At 43.2% G+C, this 23,712-nt stretch overlaps 2 protein-coding genes across 2 annotated transcripts; both read left to right on the forward strand.

Moving 5' to 3' along the window:
• Nucleotides 1–4,255: 4,255 nt before the first annotated feature.
• LOC131465713 (mucin-2-like) lies at nucleotides 4,256–7,648 on the forward strand (the record flags this gene model as incomplete). Its single annotated transcript, XM_058638581.1, has 3 exons — nucleotides 4,256–4,484; nucleotides 4,695–6,475; nucleotides 7,145–7,648. Coding segments are annotated over 3 exons (2,514 nt in total), but the record flags the coding sequence as incomplete, so codon positions are not given.
• A 735-nt stretch (nucleotides 7,649–8,383) lies between these two features.
• On the forward strand, nucleotides 8,384–23,091 carry LOC131465715 (mucin-2-like; the record flags this gene model as incomplete). The annotated part of the gene is made up of 4 exons (XM_058638584.1): nucleotides 8,384–9,061; nucleotides 10,202–10,909; nucleotides 12,320–12,372; nucleotides 21,414–23,091. Coding segments are annotated over 4 exons (3,117 nt in total), but the record flags the coding sequence as incomplete, so codon positions are not given.
• Nucleotides 23,092–23,712: the final 621 nt, after the last annotated feature.

The following is a 23,712-nucleotide window of genomic DNA, read 5'->3' on the forward strand; positions in this document are numbered from 1 at the left end:
AATAGTACCTGGTACCAGGTAAAAGGGGGGGGGACTCTGTGTTTACGGACATGACAACTGGTGCAACAATGGGACAAATATAGATAGGCACTGTTTCCCAGATGTTGAGTACGTTCCTGTAAGACATCAGCCTTTTTTTCTACCGAGAGAATGGACTGTAGTGATAATCACGGCTGTGTATATTCCACCCGACGCCAGTGTAAACAGAGCTCTCTCTCTCCGGCAAAATACCGTTTTGATCTGCTGCCCTCAGGGAGGTGCTACAGATGCAAGTCTCATACAAACAGATTCAGAAATAGGTTCTTCCCCAAAGCAATAACCATCCTGAACAGCCGTATGCACTAACTTCATAAATCTGTTTATCCAGACCACCATGTGCAATATGTGATATTTATTTATATGTTTATATATTTACCTCCCAGACTAGTGGACTTTACCTTTACTTTTATTTTATTTCACTTCTATGACTAGATTCTATATATTTCTTTTTTTTTTCTTTACACTGACTTTCTTTTTGGGCCACACGGTGGTGTAGTGGTTAGCACTCTCGCCTTGCAGTGAGAAGACCCGGGTCCGAGCCCCGGTTGGAACAAGGGCCTTTCTGCATGGAGTTTGCATGTTCTCTCCGTGTGTGCGTGGGTTCTCTCCGGGTTCTCCGGCTTCCTCCCACAGTCCAAAAACATGCAATGTGGGGATTAGGTATATTAGACACTCTAAATTGACCGTAGGAGTGAGTGTGAGAGTGAATGGTTGTTTGTCTGTCTCTGTATGTGGCCCTGCGATGGACTGGCGAACTGTCCAGGGTGTACCCCGCCTATCGCCCGATAAAGCTGAGATTGGCACAGCACCCCCCGCGACCCTCTGGTGGAGGATGAAGCGGTAGATGATGACTGACTGACTGACTTTCTTTTTTGCACTGATGTTGGTGATACTCCAATTTCATTGTACTGCTGTATAATGACAATAAAGGCATTCAATTCAATTCAAAATTACGTAAAGGAGAGTTGGCAGCTTCACAACATTCCAATGATTAACATTGACAAATAGGCTAAGTGTGATGTGTGAAAAGTACATTCTTTTATAAGGTATCATCAACAGGTAGGCCATATCCTTCGCCCTGTTAGAATGATGACAAGATAACTGAGTTGTTAATGGAAACTGGGCTCTCTTTACATTTTATGCTCAAGCATGAATGAAACAAAACAGCAAAAGAGAACTTACACTGCTAAAAAAAAACAAAAAACAATTTGATTAAGAAATGGTGTGTGGTGTGTTATACAAAGTTTTAGTTCTATTGATACTTTAAAAGGTCTATTTATTATCATTACATTGTAACTATAGCTATGAAATAATGCAACCTGTTACTGTCTAAAATTCAATTTTTCCAGTTTTTCTTTAGCTCTACAAACATGGAATGTCTTAATAACTATTATTAATGTATAATTAATATTGTTTAAAAAAAAGAAAAAAAGTTTCTGTGTACACAATACTAAACAAGTAACCACTGACAAATTTAAACGGTGGGTGTGTGTTGTGAGGAATTGCCGTTTGACTGAGACAAAAGAGGGACTAACGCTATGAAACAAGAACACACCCAGTACCTGAAACCTGTACAGTATATAAAGGGCCTCTGTGATGATCAGCATCAAGACAGGCTAGTCCACAGTATTTACCTAGAGTGTACATCATGATGAAGCGGCTCCTTTCTTTGGCTTTGATCGTGGTTCTCTCCAGCACAGGTAACTGTTCTCATTTATACAATATTTTTTCAGCAGCAGCTAATTTACTTTAAGGAATTACAATTTCACACTCAACAGTCTTGATTGTAAGAATTAGACAACCTAATTCTTTAAAATATGCTGAGGAATTATTAATTCTAAGAGTCATGTTACAATACAGCAGAATGTGTAACAGTCTAAACCCTTAGGGAATGTAAAACTGTGTCATTAAACAAAGTTGTAAACATCATGGAGCTTGTGCATATTAGATTCAGCTAGTCGTACTAATTTTTCTGAATAGATATTTTTTCCTGTAAAAACATTGTTGTAGTTTCATTATTCATTTATTTTCTTATGGCTCTGAATTTATGAGATTTAAAAAAAAAAATGTTTTGTGTGCTTGCTCACGGCTAACGAGAAGCTCGTTGGACGTGTTCTTTCTGTCTGAACCTCCACAAAGTCCTGAGGTGCATGCATAAAGCCAACAAACTAATAACAATACCATTGGATGAAATTGGATGAAACTGAACAACTGCGACATCTATACATTCACTTGAGTGATCAAGACGGAAACAGAAGCTTCTCAGCTCAAAAACAAATCTCATAAATTCAGGAAAAATTATCTCATTAATATAGAAAAACAGCGCTTATTTATTTTAAGTAAATGCAATACCCTTCCATATCAATGAATGCTTTTGAACTTAGAAATGTTTTAATGTTGTGAATTCTAAGTTGAAGCACTTCAGATTTTGAACGCACTCATCCATATTCCTCTTCACTTTACAGCTGGAGCACTTGTGTGTCAGACTTGCACAGATGACGATTGTACAAGTGCAGTTCCATTGACATGTGACACAGAGACTATGTGTATAACTGCTGCCATTACAGGTACTTTTTTGAACACATTCATTTGTTATTACTCATTGACAAACAAGTGTGCTTTGAATAATATAATTAACAAACTGCACTTTGACTCTGCAGCGGTTTCATCGGGAACTCCTGGAACCCAAATCTTCAAGGCATGTGCATCATCCTCCCTGTGTCCACTCACAGGCTCCCAGACATTTTCTGTTAACTTGGGTGTTTCAAGTGCACTTGCATCTGCTACGTGCTGCGACTCAGATAACTGCAACTCAGCCAATCTATCTTGTAAGTAAAGGTGGATGATTATCACATTTAATGCTAATGATAAGGAACGAGATAATGTTCTCAATTCTTCATAAACATTATGTCATTATTTTCTGTTTCAGTCCCCACTACTCCATCATCCAACCGCTTACAGTGTTATGTATGTGACCCTGCCACCTCTCTATGCACCACTTCAATAACATGTACTGGAACAGAGGATCGCTGCTTTCAAGCAAGCCGTGAGTCGTCTACACACACACATATATATATATATATATATATATATATATATATATATATATATATATATATATATATGTATACATACATACTGGACACACGGACATGAGTGCATGCGTGTGTGTGTTTAGTATATAGACTGAATTAAATAGAGATTGAACACCAAGGCTTTCTCTTCTACAGAAGATACATTAAGCTAAAATGGAAATGATTTTTCATCTTCAGTGTCAGATGGGGCCACCACTTCTCCTGCCTTTGGTTGTGCATCTACAAACATGTGTGCAGCATCTGCCAGCCTGGGGACACTACCTTTTATGCAAGATGTTGGCAGTATAATCAGTGGACCTGCCTGTTGTGGAACAAATCGATGTAACACCCTCACAACAACAACTACTGCACCAACCACTACTACTACTGCTCAAACCACAACTACTGCACCAATATCTACAACTACCTCTCGAACCACAACTACTGCACCAACCACTACAACTACTGCTCCAACCACAACAACTAGTGCACCAACTACAACTACTGCATCAACTACAACTGCTCCAACCATAACAACTAATGCCCCAACTACAACTTCTGCTCCAACCACTACAACTACTGCTCTAACCACAACGTCTGCACCAATCACTACAACTACTGCCCCAACCACAACTACTACTGCATCAACTACAACTGCTCCAACCACTACAACTATTGCCCAAACCACAACTACTACTGCACCAACCACTACAACTACTGCACCAACCACTACAACGACTGCCCCAACAACAACTACTGCCCCAACAACAACTACTGCTCTAACCACAACAACTACTGCAGCAACCACTACAACTACTGCTCCAACTACAATAACTACTGCACCAACCACTACAACTACTGCTCCAACCACAACTACTACTGCCCCAACCACAACAACTACTGCACCTACTACAACTACTTTATCAACTACAATTGCTCCAACCATAACACCTACTGCACCAACCACAACTACTTCTGTCTCAACCACAACCACTACTGGTCCAACCACAACAACTACTGCACCAACCACTACAACTACTGCTCCAACCACAACTACAACAACTACTGCTCCAACCACTACAACTACTGCCCCAGCAACTGCTCCAACCACTACAACTACTGGTCGAACCACAACATCTACTGCACCAACCACTACAACTACTTCTCCAACCACAACCACTACAACTACTGCTCCAACCACAACTGCTCCAACCACTACAACTATTGCCCAAACCACAACAACTACTGCCCCAACTACAACAACCACTGCCCAAACCACAACTACTACTGCTCCAACCACAACTACTACTGCACCAACCACTACAACTACTGCACCAACCACTACAACGACTGCCCCAACAACAACTACTGCCCCAACAACAACTACTGCTCTAACCATAACAACTACTGCAGCAACCACTTCAACTACTGCTCCAACTACAATAACTACTGCACGAACCACTACAACCACAACTACTACTGCCCCAACCACTACAACTACTGCACCTACTACAACTACTTTATCAACTACAACTGCTCCAACCATGACACCTACTGCCCCAACCACAACTACTTATGTCCCAACCACAACCACTACTGGTCCAACCACAACAACTACTGCACCAACCACTACAACTACTGCTCCAACCACAACTACAACAACTACTGCTCCAACCACTACAACTACTGCCCCAGCAACTGCTCCAACTACTGGTCCAACCACAACATCTACTGCACCAACCACTACAACTACTTCTCCAACCACAACCACTACAACTACTGCCCCAACAACTGCTCCAACCACAACAACTACTGCACCTACCACTACAACTACTGCTCCGACCACTACAATGACTGCTCCAACCACAACTACTGCTCCAACCACAACTGCTCCAACCACTACAACTATTGCCCAAACCACAACAACTACTGCCCCAACTACAACAACCACTGCCCAAACCACAACTACTACTGCTCCAACCACAACTACTACTGCACCAACCACTACAACTACTGCACCAACCACTACAACGACTGCCCCAACAACAACTACTGCCCCAACAACAACTACTGCTCTAACCACAACAACTACTGCAGCAACCACTTCAACTACTGCTCCAACTACAATAACTACTGCACGAACCACTACAACCACAACTACTACTGCCCCAACCACTACAACTACTGCACCTACTACAACTACTTTATCAACTACAACTACTCCAACCATGACACCTACTGCCCCAACCACAACTACTTATGTCCCAACCACAACCACTACTGGTCCAACCACAACAACTACTGCACCAACCACTACAACTACTGCTCCAACCACAACTACAACAACTACTGCTCCAACCACTACAACTACTGCCCCAGCAACTGCTCCAACTACTGGTCCAACCACAACATCTACTGCACCAACCACTACAACTACTTCTCCAACCACAACTACAACAACAACTGCTCCAACAACAACAACTACTGCACCTACCACTACAACTACTGCCCTAACAACTGATCCAACCATAACAACTACTGCCCAAACCACAACTACTACTGTCCCAACCACAACAACTACTGCACCAACCACTACAACTACTGCTCCAACCACAACTACAATAACTACAACAACTACTGCTCTAACCACTACAACTACTGGTCCAACCACTACAATGACTGCTCCAACCACAACTACTACTGCTCCAACAACAACTACTGCTCTAACCACTACAACTACTGGTCCAACCACAACATCTACTGCCCCAACCACTACAACTACTTCTCCAACAACAACTACAACAACTACTGCTCCAACCACTACAACTACTGCCCCAACAACTCCTCCAACCACAACAACTACTGCACCTACCACAACAACTACTGCCCCAACAACTGCTCCAACCAAAACAGCTACTGCACCTACCACTACAACAACTGCTCCAACCACTACAATGACTGCTCCAACCACAACTACTACTGCTCCAACCACAACTACTGCTCCAACCACGACTGCATCAACCACTACAACTACTGCCCAAACAACAACAAGGACTGCACATACTACAACTACTTTATCAACTACAACTGATCCAACCATAACAACTACTGCCCCAACCACAACTACTACTGTCCCAACCACAACAACTACTGGTCCAACAACAACAACGACTGCACCAACCACTACAACTACTGCTCCAACCACAACTACAACAACTCCAACTACAACAACTACTGCTCCAACTACTACAACCACTGCCCCAACAACTGCTCCAACCACGACAACTACTGCACCTACCACAACTACTGCTCCAACCACTACAACGACTGCTCTAACCACAACAACTACTGCTCCAACCACTACAACGACTGCTCCAACCACAGCTACTACTGCTCCAACCACGAGTGCACCAACCACAACGAGTGCACCAACCACAACAACTACTGCCCCAACCACAACAACTACTGCCCCAACCACAACTACTACTGCTCCACCCATGACTACTGCTCCAACCAAGACTGCATCAACCACTACAACTACTGCCCAAACAACAACAACGACTGCACATACTACAACTACTTTATCAACTACAACTGATCCAACCATAACAACTACTGCCCCAACCACAACTACTACTGTCCCAACCACAACAACTACTGGTCCAACAACAACAATTACTGCACCAACCACTACAACTACTGCTCCAACCACAACTACAATAACTACAACAACTACTGGTCCAACCACTACAACTACTGCTCCAACCACAACTACTACTGCTCCACCCACGAGTACTGCTCCAACCACAACTACTACTGCTCCAACCACAACTACTGCTCCAACCACGACTGCACCAACCATAACAACTACTGCCCCAACAACAACTACTTCTGTCCCAACCACAACAACTACTGGTCTAACCACAACAACGACTGCACCAACTACTAAAACCACTGCCCCAACAACTGCTCCAACCACGACAACTACTGCACCTACCACTACAACTACTGCTCCAACCACTACAACGACTGCTCTAACCACAACAACTACTGCACCAACCACAACAACGACTGCTCCAACCACAGCTACTTCTGCTCCAACCACAACTACTGCTCCAACCACAACGAGTGCACCAACCACAACAACTATTGCCCCAACCACAACTACTACTGTTCCACCCACAACGACTACTGCATCAACTACAACTACTGCTCCAACCACAATGAGTGCACCAACCACTACGACTACTGCCCCAACCACAACTACTACTGCTCCAACCACAACAACTACTGCATCAACTACAACTGCTCCAACCACAACTACTACTGCACCAACTACTACAACTACTGCTCCAACCACAACGAGTGCACCAACCACAACAACTATTGCCCCAACCACAACTACTACTGTTCCACCCACAACGACTACTGCATCAACTACAACTACTGCTCCAACCACAATGAGTGCACCAACCACTACGACTTCTGCCCCAACCACAACTACTACTGCTCCAACCACAACAACTACTGCATCAACTACAACTGCTCCAACCACAACTACTACTGCACCAACTACTACAACTACTGCTCCAACCACAACAACTACTGCCCCAATCACTACGACTGCTCCATACACAACTACTACTGCTCCAACCACAACTACTACTGCATCAACTACAACTGCTCCAACCACAACTACTGCCCCAAGTACAACAACCACTGCCCCAACTACAACAACCACTGCCCCAACCACAACTACTACTGCTGCAACCACAACTACTGCACCAACCACTACAACTACTGCCTCAACAACCACAACTGCTGCGGCAACTGCAACAACTACTGCTGCAGCAACTACAACAACTACTGCCCCAATAACCACAACAACTGCTGCGGCAACTGAAACAACTACTGCCCCAACAACCACAACTGCTGCGGCAACTGCAACAATTACTGCCCCAACAACCACAACTGCTGTGGCAACTGCAACAACTACTGCCTCAACAACCACAACAACTGCTGAGGCAACTGCAACGACTACTGCCCCAACAACTGCTATGGCAACTGCAACAACTACTGCACCAACCACTACAACTACTGCCCCAACAACCACAACTTCTGCGGCAACTGCAACAACTACTGCCCCAACAACCACAACAACTGCTGAGGCAACTGCAACAACTACTGTTGCAGCAACTATAACAACTACTGCCCCAATAACCACAACAACTGCTATGGCAACTGCAACAACTACTGCACCAACCACTACAACTACTGCCCCAACAAGCACAACAACTGCTGTGGCAACTACAACAACTAGTGCCCCAACAACTGCTTTGGCAACTACAACAACTACTGCCCCAACAACCACAACTGCTGTGGCAACTGCAACAACTACTGCCTCAACAACCACAACAACTGCTGAGGCAACTGCAACGACTACTGCCCCAACAACTGCTATGGCAACTGCAACAACTACTGCACCAACCACTACAACTACTGCCCCAACAACCACAACTGCTGCGGCAACTGCAACAACTACTGCCCCAACAACCACAACAACTGCTGAGGCAACTGCAACAACTACTGCTGCAGCAACTATAACAACTACTGCCCCAATAACCACAACAACTGCTGTGGCAACTGCAACAACTACTGCCCCCACAACCACAACCTCTGCTGCGGCAACCACAACAACTACTGCCCAAACAACTGCTATGGCAACTGCAACAACTACTGCCCCCACAACCACAACCTCTGCTGCGGCAACCACAACAACTACTGCCCAAACAACTGCTATGGCAACTGCAACAACTACTGCACCAACCACTACAACTACTGCCCCAACAAGCACAACAACTGCAATGACAACTGCAACAACTACTGCCCCAACAACCACAACAACTGCTGCGGCAACCACAACAACTACTGCCCAAACAACTGCTATGGCAACTGCAACAACTACTGCACCAACCACTACAACTACTGCCCCAACAATCACAACAACTGCAATGACAACTGCAACAACTACTGCTACTGCAATTGCAACAACTACTGCCCAAACAACCATAACAACTGCTGCAGCAACTGTAACAACTATTGCCCCAACAACTGCTCAGGCAACTGCATCAACTACCTCCCCAACAACCACAACAACTGCCATGGCAACTGCAACAACTACTGATCCAACAACTGCTGCTGCAATTGCAACAACTACTGCCCCAAAAACCACAACAACTGCTGAGGCAACTGCAACAACTACTGCCCCCACAACCACAACCTCTGCTGCGGCAACAGCAACAACTACTGCCCCAACAACTGCTTTGACAACTGCAACAACTACTGCACCAACCACTACAACTACTGCCCCAACAAGCACAACAAATGCCGTGGCAACTGCAACAACTACTGATCCAACAACTGCTGCGGCAATTGCAACAACTACTGCCCCAATAACCACAACAACTGCTGCGGCAATTGCAACAACTACTGCCCCAACAACCACAACAACTACTGCTGAAACTGCAACAACTACTGATCCAACAAGCACAACAACTGCTATGACAACTGCAACAACTACTGCCCCAACAACCACAACTGCTGCGGCAATTGCAACAACTACTGCCCCAACAACCACAACAACTGCTGAGGCAACAGCAAAAACTACTGCCCCAACAACCACAACAACTGCCGTGGCAACTGCAACAACTACTGATCCAACAACTGCTGCGGCAACTGCAACAACTACTACCCTAACAACCACAACAACTGCCGTGGCAACTACAACAACTACTGCCCCAACAACTGCTGCAGCATCAAGTACTGCCCCAACAACCACAACAACTACTGCTGAAACTGCAACAACTACTGATCCAACAACTGCTACGGTAATTGCAACAACTACTGCCCCAACAACCACAACAACTGCCATGGCAACTGCAACAACTACTGATCCAACAACTGCTGCTGCAATTGCAACAACTACTGCCCCAAAAACCACAACAACTGCTGAGGCAACTGCAACAACTACTGCCCCCACAACCACAACCTCTGCTGCGGCAACAGCAACAACTACTGCCCCAACAACTGCTTTGACAACTGCAACAACTACTGCACCAACCACTACAACTACTGCCCCAACAAGCACAACAACTGCTATGACAACTGCAACAACTACTGCCCCAACAACCACAACTGCTGCAGCAACTGCAACAACTACTGCCCCAACAACCACAACAACTGCTGAGGCAACTGCAACAACTACTGCCCCAACAACCACAACAAATGCCGTGGCAACTGCAACAACTACTGATCCAACAACTGCTGCGGCAATTGCAACAACTACTGCCCCAATAACCACAACAACTGCTGCGGCAATTACAACAACTACTGCCCCAACAACCACAACAACTACTGCTGAAACTGCAACAACTACTGATCCAACAAGCACAACAACTGCTATGACAACTGCAACAACTACTGCCCCAACAACCACAACTGCTGCGGCAACTGCAACAACTACTGCCCCAACAACCACAACAACTGCTGAGGCAACAGCAAAAACTACTGCCCCAACAACCACAACAACTGCCGTGGCAACTGCAACAACTACTGATCCAACAACTGCTGCGGCAACTGCAACAACTACTACCCTAACAACCACAACAACTGCCGTGGCAACTACAACAACTACTGCCCCAATAACCACAACAACTGCTGTGGCCATTGCAACAACTACTGCCCCAACAACCACAACAACTGCCATGGCAACTGCAACAACTACTGATCCAACAACTGCTGCTGCAATTGCAACAACTACTGCCCCAAAAACCACAACAACTGCTGAGGCAACTGCAACAACTACTGCCCCCACAACCACAACCTCTGCTGCGGCAACAGCAACAACTACTGCCCCAACAACTGCTTTGACAACTGCAACAACTACTGCACCAACCACTACAACTACTGCCCCAACAAGCACAACAACTGCTATGACAACTGCAACAACTACTGCCCCAACAACCACAACTGCTGCAGCAACTGCAACAACTACTGCCCCAACAACCACAACAACTGCTGAGGCAACTGCAACAACTACTGCCCCAACAACCACAACAAATGCCGTGGCAACTGCAACAACTACTGATCCAACAACTGCTGCGGCAATTGCAACAACTACTGCCCCAATAACCACAACAACTGCTGCGGCAATTACAACAACTACTGCCCCAACAACCACAACAACTACTGCTGAAACTGCAACAACTACTGATCCAACAAGCACAACAACTGCTATGACAACTGCAACAACTACTGCCCCAACAACCACAACTGCTGCGGCAACTGCAACAACTACTGCCCCAACAACCACAACAACTGCTGAGGCAACAGCAAAAACTACTGCCCCAACAACCACAACAACTGCCGTGGCAACTGCAACAACTACTGATCCAACAACTGCTGCGGCAACTGCAACAACTACTACCCTAACAACCACAACAACTGCCGTGGCAACTACAACAACTACTGCCCCAATAACCACAACAACTGCTGTGGCCATTGCAACAACTACTGCCCCAACAACCACAACTGCTCTGGCAACTGCAACAACTACTGCCCCAACAACTGCTGCAGCATCAAGTACTGCCCCAACAACCACAACAACTACTGCTGAAACTGCAACAACTACTGATCCAATAACTGCTGCGGCAACTGCAACAACTACTACCCTAACAACCACAACAACTGCCGTGGCAACTACAACAACTACTGCCCCAACAACTGCTGCAGCATCAAGTACTGCCCCAACAACCACAACAACTACTGCTGAAACTGCAACAACTACTGATCCAACAACTGCTACGGTAATTGCAACAACTACTGCCCCAACAACCACAACAACTGCCATGGCAACTGCAACAACTACTGATCCAACAACTGCTGCTGCAATTGCAACAACTACTGCCCCAAAAACCACAACAACTGCTGAGGCAACTGCAACAACTACTGCCCCCACAACCACAACCTCTGCTGCGGCAACAGCAACAACTACTGCCCCAACAACTGCTTTGACAACTGCAACAACTACTGCACCAACCACTACAACTACTGCCCCAACAAGCACAACAACTGCTATGACAACTGCAACAACTACTGCCCCAACAACCACAACTGCTGCAGCAACTGCAACAACTACTGCCCCAACAACCACAACAACTGCTGAGGCAACTGCAACAACTACTGCCCCAACAACCACAACAAATGCCGTGGCAACTGCAACAACTACTGATCCAACAACTGCTGCGGCAATTGCAACAACTACTGCCCCAATAACCACAACAACTGCTGCGGCAATTGCAACAACTACTGCCCCAACAACCACAACAACTACTGCTGAAACTGCAACAACTACTGATCCAACAAGCACAACAACTGCTATGACAACTGCAACAACTACTGCCCCAACAACCACAACTGCTGCGGCAACTGCAACAACTACTGCCCCAACAACCACAACAACTGCTGAGGCAACAGCAAAAACTACTGCCCCAACAACCACAACAACTGCCGTGGCAACTGCAACAACTACTGATCCAACAACTGCTGCGGCAACTGCAACAACTACTACCCTAACAACCACAACAACTGCCGTGGCAACTACAACAACTACTGCCCCAATAACCACAACAACTGCTGTGGCCATTGCAACAACTACTGCCCCAACAACCACAACTGCTCTGGCAACTGCAACAACTACTGCCCCAACAACTGCTGCAGCATCAAGTACTGCCCCAACAACCACAACAACTACTGCTGAAACTGCAACAACTACTGATCCAATAACTGCTGCGGCAACTGCACCACCTACTGCCCCAACAACCACAACAACTGCTGCTTTGGCAACTGCAATAACTACTGCCCCAACAACTGCTGCAGAAACTGCAAAAACTACTGCCCCAACAACTGCTACGGCAATTGCAACGACTACTACCCCAACAACCACAACGACTGCTGCAGTAACTGCAACAACTACTGCTCCAACAACCACAACAATTACTGCAGCAACTACAACAACTACTGCACCAACCACTACAACTCCTGCACCAACAACTGGTTCACCAACTTCAGTGTCAGCTCATACATCAACAGCTGCAGCAACAATGACTTTAGCCCCTTCAACAACAACTGTTGCCCCAACTACATCTTCCTCCAGTGATTCTTGTTTTGGCAAACTGGGTATGGTCTATCTTATGTTTGGACTTGTTTTCTTTGTATTATTGTAGTACTTTGCTGTGAATGAATTGGGTTCGAAGTCACCTCATCGAGTTTCTGGTGATTTTTTTAAGCTACTTTGCCTTGTTTTTAAGGTTTTTAAATCCCCATTAAAGACACACCTTTTCCCTGGCTTTTAACCAAGTTTACGTGGACTTCAGGCAATATTTTAAATCTAATTTTAACTTCCTTATACTGCACTTTGTTCATGTATTTTGTTATCTATTTTTTTTATTTACTGTAACTGTGGCTTTGTATAGGCCATTTTTTAAACATCAGTATTGCTTTCAATCTGTACAGCACTTTGGTCAACCCCGGTTGTTTTAAATGTGCTCTAGAAATAAAGTTTGAGTTGAGTTGAGTTGTTTAATGTGTGCAGTGGAAATGAAAAAGTTACATAAAAATAATTATTTAAATATTTATTGTGGTTATATAGTATTTCTTGTTTATTGATTGATGCTCTCACTTATCCTTTAGCTATTAAATTGTGTAAAAGTTAATATTCTCTGTATTTAAAAAAAAAAAATGGATAAAGGTTTTCTTCTGGTCTTCCTACTTTGACTGGTGTGCCAATGCATAAGCACCATTGCTATTCCAGGAACCAAATAAAAGCGACTTTTCTATGATAACTCTAATTGAAAAATGATTTATTATTATATTATTAGTAGTATGTCATAGCTGAATACTTTTTCTTGAAATAAATTAAAGACTCACCAACAATGACACATTATTTAAATCTCCCAATACTTGTAAATCAGTTGTTGACCTCTTGCTCCAAACTTCCTCATTTTGTTCATCTGTCAATTATATACAGTAAACCGACAACTGTTGCAACTGTGATTCTATTTCTAAAATTGTTAATGAAATGAAAAAAACTAAAATTTTGAATGTACATTAAAGAATAAATGTATAAATTAAACTATTTAATTAAGAATCTTGTATTCGTTATACTGCAGTCTACATGCATATTCAACTACAGGATACAGATATTCTTTATGAATATTAAAAAAAAACATTCACAAAAAAGTTCACATGTAAGTTTTTTTTTACTTTAAAATTCTGAAAATTTGAAAAGTAAGGAAGCACATTACATTCACTTGAAAAAAATTGGTTTGTTTTTCTGAGGAATTTTTTTTTGGTTTTTTTTCAGAGTAATTAATTTGTTTCTCTTTATCAGAGTATTTTTTTTCCCATTTGAAACAATAAACACAATAAACGTTCGATTTATAACAACATGGACGGCTTGTTTAGTTTAATTTAATCTGGGTTTAAGACACTGGGAGATAGTCCTGTCCTTAAATCACATGGTATTACCATTAGTTTGTCAACTTTACTCAGGCACCTGAGGACTTTGCGGTTGTTCAGAAGGAATGCTCATTCAGATCTGTTAGACATAGCGATATATCTCCAGGATAATTTTTGTTTTTGGTTATTTGTTTAATTTTCTATGCACTCTGGTCAAAATTGCTCAGGTCCATTCTGATCGCGTACCCTGGTACAGTGCCCTTCAGTGAAGAAGACTTAATATTCAGTTGCAAATCCTTTTCTGTCAATAACTGCATCAAGCCTGTGACCCACTGACATCAACAAATGTTTGCATTCTTCTGCTGTGATGCTCTTCCAGGCTTTCACTGCAGCCTCTTTCAGTTGTTGTTTGTTTTGGAGGTTTCCTCCCTTCAGTCTCCTCTTTAGCAGATAAAATGCATGCTCTATAGGGTTTATGTGTGGAGATTGACTTGGCCAGTCTAAAACCTTCCACGTCTTGCCCTTGATGAATTCCTTTGTGTGATTGGGGTTGTTATCCCAATCAGTTTGGTTGCATTTTTATTTAAATTGGTAGACAAAATGTTTCTGTAGACTCCTGAGTTAATTTCGCTGCTGCCATCCTCTGTACTTTTTTTGGCAAAGTCCAGCTTGGCCTTCCTATTCTTCTTGCTAATGAACGGTTTGTATCTTCTGGGGTAGCCTCTGTACGTTTGTTCCTGAAGACTTCTGCAAAAATTGTGATACCTTCACTCCTGTCCTTTGGATGTTGTTGATGATGTCACTAACAGTTGTTTTAGGGTCTTTCTTTACAGCTCTCACAATGTTTCTGTCATCAACTGCTGATGTTTTCCTTGGTCTACCTGTTCAACATCTATTGCTTAGTACACCAGTGGTTTCTTTCGTCTTTTTTATGAAAATTATTAATTTTAGTTGTCATTGCATTTTAGAGCGTGCCCCAACATTTCTGGTTTATCAACTCATTCCTGAATTCTGCCCATTCATTTGAGGAAATGGGGTGTGTACTATAATTTGCTGCCACACCTAGTGCAAGATTCACAGAGAGGTTCAGTGTGATTTTTTTCTAAACTGGTTCATGATTCAAAGCATTTGGATTAATGGCTTTACTTAATTACATGTGCCTTTACAACAAAAGAGAGTAATTCATATCTTGACTGAACAGACATGACAATAGCATCAGAAGAACAATAGAAAAGAAGTATGAAAATAGCATAGGTAATTGGCAGACAAAATCATTTTCCAAAATGTAAAATAATCTATTATTAGATCATGAGCAAGCATCTGGGTCACATGGTGGCTAAGCACTAAGGGTCCAAGTTCATGACCTTTCTGTGTGGAGTTTGCCATGTGTGTTTCTTTCACATGGCTACTTATTTACGATACATCATCTGCAATCACCTTAACAAACCACAGTGTGGCAGCATACATACCAATTCTGTAGTGACAAGGCACCCAGACTCCAGAGAAAAAATATCATATCAGGGTTTAATAAAATAATATAAAAAGGAGGGGGAGAGGCATGGCATGTAATCTGTCCTCTGATGATAAAAATCCTATAGCAGCATAACTTAGAAATGGTCCAAGACAGACCTAAGCCGGATGTGTGTACTGTATTTGCTATAAGGTCCACTAAAAAGGTAATTTAGGTCCACTCCTTCACATATAGAGGCTGTCTGAACGACCAACGTGTCAGTTCAGCTAAACAATTTGCATTGGAGTAACGATATAGTTCTTGTGTTTCCAACTGATTTATAGAAGAAAGAAATCACCAGATCTGAACCAATACGTATTATTATTATTGTTTTCTATCATAATGTATTTTTTACACTGCTGAAAAATATTTTATTGTGAGTAAAATTAGGAAAATATAAAGACTAAAGTGGTGTGTTATACAAAGTTTTAGTTCTATAGATACTTTAAAAGGTTTATTTGTTATCATTACATTTCAGCAGATAAAATGTAACTAGATAAAATATGCAACCTGCTATTGTATAAAACTGAGAACGTTTTCCATTTGAGTTTCTCATCTATAATTTCACATATTTTTACCTCTACAAATCTCAAACATGTGTTGTCTTAATGTCTTTGGTATGTAAATGTAAATGGTTTCTGTGTCCACAATGCTAAACAAGTAAATTGAATGGTGGGTGTGGGGAGGAATTGATGTGATGTGTGACTGAGACAAAAGAGGGACTGACGCTATGAATGATCTCAGAAACAAGAACACACCCAGTACCTGAATTTTTTAGACATGCATCTGTTATAAAAATATTCAACACCTGTACAGTATATAAAGAGTATCAGCATCAAGACAGACTAGTCCACAGTATTTACTGAGAGTGTACGTCATGATGAAGCGGCTCCTTTCTTTGGCTTTGGTCGTGGCTCTCTCCAGCACAGGTAACTTATTTATTCTCATTTATACAATATTTTTTCAGCAGCAACTTAGTGATGTTAATTTAAATAATTTAACTGTATGGATTTTCATGAAGGAATTACAATTTCACACTCAGCAAAGGCTTGTTAATAGAATTAGACAACCTAATTCTTTAAAATATGCTGAGGAATTATTGATTCTAAGAGGGACAAGTCATGTTACAATACAGCAGAATTCACAACAGTCTAAACATTACATTACATTACATGTCATTTAGCAGACGCTTTTATCCAAAGCGACTTACAATAAGTGCATTTAAACATTTGGGTACAAATAAGAGCTAGAAGTAAGTAAGAGCTTCAAGTAAACCAACCTATGAAGTGCTAGTCGTAAGTGCGATGTATAGGTTTTTTTTTCTTTTTTGTTTTTTTTTCTTTTTTTTTTGTCGTCGTCGTCATCGTCTTAGTCGAGGTGGAGTCGGAAGAAATGTGTTTTTAGTCGGCGGCGGTGTTGTGTTTTAAACATTATGGGGCTTGTGCATATTAGATTCAGCTAGTCTTAGTGTTTTTTCTTATTTTATTATTCATTTATTTTCCCAGTCTCTGAATTTATGAGATAAAAAAAAATAATTGCGAGCTCAAAACATCCAACGAGAAACTCTCAGGATAAATCCGAGTGTTCTTTCCGTCTGAACAACCACAAAGTCCTAAGGTAAATGCGTAAAGTCAACAAACTAATAACAACACCATCAATACTACGTAAAAACAGGAGAATCTCCAAATGCCAATGTCAATTGAGCGATCAAGATGGAAACAAAAGCTTCTCAGCGTTAAAAAATCTCATAAATTCAGAGCCAGAAAAAACCCCAGTAAAAATGATCAAATTAATTGAGAAAGAAAGAGCTTTTTTAAAGGGGACGTATTATGCAAAATCAACTTTTTAACCATTTAAGAACTTATATTTGGGACTCTGGAGGCCCTACCAGTCGCCAAAGTGTGGAAAAAGAATACTCAGTCATGTTTTCGTGGTCCCCCTTAGTGTAAGTATAGGCGATAAAACATGCAATGTTTAATTCCCTGCGATTATGACGGCAGCATGCGCATTTTATCGCAAATGTTACCACCCACCAGCATTTAAAAAAATAAAATAATAATAATAATAATAAAAAAAATACTTTTTTGATATTGTCAGGGCCAGCAGAGAAGGCCCTGCTGGCCCTGACAATATCAAAAAAGTATTTTTTTTATTATTATTATTATTATTATTATTTTATTTTTTTAAATAATCAAATTAATGTGTGTCTGAACTCTGAATTCAATTACTTTTTCAGCATGTTATGATTATATTTCCAGAAAGAATTTGGTTATTTTTTGTGAAGCTGAGCTGGATTTTCCATATGTCATTAAATGCGTCATAGCTCCGTGTACCTGCTCTGGTATCATTGCTGGCCTTTCGTTGAAGCTGCCATTTCCTATTTGGTTATAACTTTGACTGGCGTGTGTCGTCAGCCAATCAAAATTTGATGCATAGTGACAGAACGCCCCAGGCCCAGTGATGTGTCTGGTGCTAGCCCCCGCTGTTGTCATCAACGACGTTTGAACCTTTGGCGGGTTTTGAAGTAAGCTATGGCCACTTGCATTAACACCACCGATCGATCATGTTTCTGATCTCCTTCGTGTGCACTTTTCACGGCCATCGTTTGGAAAAAAGAAGGAAATTATTTCAAGAGGAAGACCTACACCGAAGAGGTACATCATTTCCGGTAGTTTGAGTGTTAATGAAAAATTTATAAAAAATTTTAAAAGTGGTGAGGACAAAACTGTTGATCATAAATTGTGCTGGGGACGTGTTTCCCGCGTAGCTGACGCCTATGCTTATGTGGAAGCTTGTTTTTGTGTTATGGCTTGTGAAATTGTGGTTGCTGAGTGACATAACGGAATATGTGTTGGTTATGATGCAGTAGCCTATAGATGCGCAGTGGTGTGCGTGTGCGCAGATCAACTGTCTAGTGAATATAGTGCATAATAGTGCGTTTTGTATGTGTTTGTGTTACTGAAGGCCCTGACTGAAACCCCACGGTACGCTACTGCCCACCAGTAAGTTTACTTCGAGAGCTCCACCTTAGCTCCACCTTGTTACTATAAAATGCGAGAGTGCAGGCGAGGGAGGAAGAGCGGTATTATGTCAATGCGGAGGGACAAGTGTGCTGTTTGTGGCTGCACAGTGGAGCACAGTGTTTTACACAAACTTCCAGCCTCAGAGGATTTTATATATAATGTGCCAGATAAAGTCAGCAAACGTGTATTCGTGTGTTCGCACCACTTCGCATCAGACTGCGGCCAGCGGTCGCCGTATTTAGTCAGCGACCGTATTTCACCGACGTACAAACACACACATTTTTAAGAAAGGGTCAAATAGAGCTCATAACTGATCATTCTGACGCGTCCTAATTAAAAATATTTGTTCAGTGTGTCCTCCATGACCGGAGCACAGACTCAGTCTGATACAGTCACTTACAGCGGCAGTTTATGCAGCTCGCCGCTGATGATCAGCGGTGGCGATCGGCGGTGGCGATCAGCAGTGGCGATCAGCGGTGCTGTCCCTAAGTGTTTTTAACTTACAGTTCGGCTTGATCCCTGTGTCGGAGGTCTCCGGAGCACAGACTCAGTCTGATACAATCACGTACAGCGGCAGTTTATGTAGCACGCCGCTGGCGATCAGCGGTGGTGATCAACGGTACTGTCCCTAAGTGTTTTTAACTGATTTACAGTTCGGCAGTGTTCGGCTTGCAAGAACAGTTTTCCGCACACGCTGCCATGTTGATATTGTCAGAGAACTAGTGCAGGGAGGGGGAGAGGAATGGAGCGGAGGGAACAGGAGCCGAGCGAGTGAGTGCTGTAAAAAGAACAACTTAGAAACCCCCTGGAAGAAGTGGGTGTGTGTTTGCCTGTGTCTCATTTACATATAAAGGGACCATGCACAAAACCGAGCGTTCTGAAAGGGGCAGGTTTAGCAGGGTTATTGAACTGCTGTGGTGCTTCATCCTTATGGTATTTTGACCAAAGCATTTCACAGACATGTTCATTAGGACACCAGGGAACTATTTTAACTTAGGGAATAGGGTATAATATGTCTCCTTTAAATTATTTTAAATGAATGAAATACGCTTCTGTCTTTGAACTGAGACATTTTTAAATGTTTTGAGACCTAATCAAAAATTACAGCAATGTAAAGTTGAAGACCCTGCACTTTAGATTTTGATGCACTGATCCATATTTCTCTTCACTTTACAGCTGGAGCACTTGTGTGTCAGACTTGCACAGATGACGATTGTACAAGCACAGTGCCGCTAACATGTGCCACGGAGACAATGTGTATAACTGCTGCCATTAAAGGTACTTTTTTCCAACACATTCATTTGTTATTACTCATTGACAAACAAGTGGGCTTTGAAAAATATAATTAACAAACTGCACTTTGACTCTGCAGCGGTTTCATCGGGAACTCCTGGAACCCAAATCTTCAAGGCATGTGCATCGTCCTCCCTGTGTCCAGTCACAGGCTCCCAGACATTTTCTGTTAACTTGGGTGTTTCAAGTGCACTTGCATCCGCTACGTGCTGCGACTCAGATAACTGCAACTCAGCCACTCTATCTTGTAAGTACAGGTGGATGATTATCACATTTAATGCTAATGATAAGGAGAGAGATAATGTTCTCAATTCTTCATAAACACAATGTCATTATTTTCTGTTTCAGTCCCGACGACTCAATCACCCAACAGCTTACTGTGTTACGTATGTGACCCTGCCACCTCTCTATGCACCACTTCAATCACATGTACTGGAACAGAGGATCGCTGCTTTCAAGCAAGCCGTGAGTCATCTTCTTATATCTTTTACTCATTTAGTCATTTTGGCATCAATTTAGCTGTGTTCCGATACTTTCATATACTGCCACTTTTGAGATTGGTTTGACTGCTTTTTTTTTTTTTTTTTAAGTTTGTGGCTGCTATGTTTCTTTTACCACAATTTCCAATATATATACTAGAATATATACAATATATATATATACTGGACACACGGACATAAGTGCATGCGTGTGTGTCTTTAGTAGATAGACTGAATTAAATAGAGATTGAAACACCAAGGCTTTCACTTGCATAGAAGATACATAAAGTGTTAAACAAAATAGAAATGATTTTTCATCTTCAGTGTCAGATGGGGCCACCACTTCTCCTGCCTTTGGTTGTGCATCTACAAACATGTGTGCAGCATCTGCCAGCCTGGGGACACTACCTTTTATGAAAGATGTTGGCAGTATAACCAATGGACCTGCCTGTTGTGGAACAAATCTATGTAACACTCTCACAACAACAACTACTGCATCAACTACAACTACAACTGCTCCAACCACAACTACTACTGCTCAAACAACTACAACTACTGCCCAAACCACAACAACCACTGCCCCAACTACAACAACCACTGCCCCAACTACAACAACCACTGCCCCAACCACAACTACTACTGCCCCAACCACAACAACTACTGCCCCAACCACAACAACTACTGCTCCAGCCACTACTACTAATGCGCCAACCACTACTAGTGCACCAACCACAACTACTACTGCTCCAACCACAACTACTAATGCCCCAACTACAACAACTGATGCCCCAGCTACAACTACTGCACAAACCACTACAATTACTGCTCCAACTTCAACAACTACTGCTCCAATCACTGCAACTACTGCACCTACCTCCACAACTACTGCACCAACCACAACTACTACTGCTCCAACCACAACAACTACTGCACCAACCACGACAACTGCTGCTCCAACTACAATGACTGCGCAAACCACTACAACTACTGCCCCATCCACAACTGCTCCAACTACAACAACTACTGCACCAACTACAACAACTACTGCACCAACCACGACAACTACTGCCCCAACCACAACTACTACTGCCCCAACCACAACAACTACTGCCCCAACCACAACAACTACTGCCCCAACTACAACTACTACTGCACCAACTACAACAACTACTGCTCCAACCACCACAACTACTGCACCAACCACAACTACTGCTGCACCAACCACAACAACTACTGCCCCAACCACAACTACTACTTCTCCAACCACAACAACTACTGCACCAACCACGACAACTACTACCCCAACCACAACTACTTCTGCTCCAACCACAACAACTACTGCTCCAACCACAACTACTACAGCTCCAACCACAACAACTACTGCATCAACCACGACAACTACTGCCCCAACCACAACTACTACTGCTCCAACCACAACAACTACTGCCCCAACCACAACAACTACTGCCCCAACCACAACTACTACAGCTCTAACCACAACAACTACTGCTCCAACTACAACTACTACTGCACCAACTACAACAACTGCTGCTCCAACCACCACAACTACTGCTCCAACCACCACAACTACTGCCCTAACCACAACAACTACTGCACCAACCATGACAACTACTGCCCCAACCACAACTACTACTGCCCAAACCACAACAACTACTGCCCCAACCACAACTACTACTGCTCCAACCACAACAACTACTGCCCCAACCACAACTACTACAGCTCCAACCACAACTACTGCCCCAACCACAACTACTACAGCTCTAACCACAACAACTACTGCTCCAACTACAACTGCACCAACTACAACAACTACTGCTCCAACCACCACAACTACTGCCCCAACCACAACAACTACTGCACCAACCACAACAACTACTGCACCAACCACGACAACTACTGCCCCAACCACAACTACTGCCCAAACCACAACAACAACTGCCCCAACCACAACTACTACAGCTCCAACCACAACAACTACTGCCCCAACCACAACTAATACAGTTCTAACCACAACAACTACTGCCCCAACTACAACTGCACCAACCACAACAACTACTGCCCAAACCACAACTACTACAGCTCCAACCACAACAACTACTGCACCAACCACAACAACTACTGCACCAACCACGACAACTACTGCCCCAACCACAACTACTGCCCAAACCACAACAACAACTGCCCCAACCACAACTACTACAGCTCCAACCACAACAACTACTGCCCCAACCACAACTAATACAGTTCTAACCACAACAACTACTGCCCCAACTACAACTGCACCAACCACAACAACTACTGCCCAAACCACAACTACTACAGCTCCAACCACAACAACTACTGCCCCAACCACCACAACTACTGCCCCAACCACAACTACTACTGCTCCAACCACAACAACTACTGCCCCAACCACAACAACTACTGCCCCAACCACAACTACTACAGCTCTAACCACAACAACTACTGCTCCAACTACAACTACTACTGCACCAACTACAACAACTGCTGCTCCAACCACCACAACTACTGCTCCAACCACCACAACTACTGCCCTAACCACAACAACTACTGCACCAACCATGACAACTACTGCCCCAACCACAACTACTACTGCCCAAACCACAACAACTACTGCCCCAACCACAACTACTACTGCTCCAACCACAACAACTACTGCCCCAACCACAACTACTACAGCTCCAACCACAACTACTGCCCCAACCACAACTACTACAGCTCTAACCACAACAACT

The sequence above is a fragment of the Solea solea genome, chromosome 9 (assembly GCF_958295425.1).
Source record: "Solea solea chromosome 9, fSolSol10.1, whole genome shotgun sequence".
NCBI lineage: Eukaryota > Metazoa > Chordata > Actinopteri > Pleuronectiformes > Soleidae > Solea > Solea solea.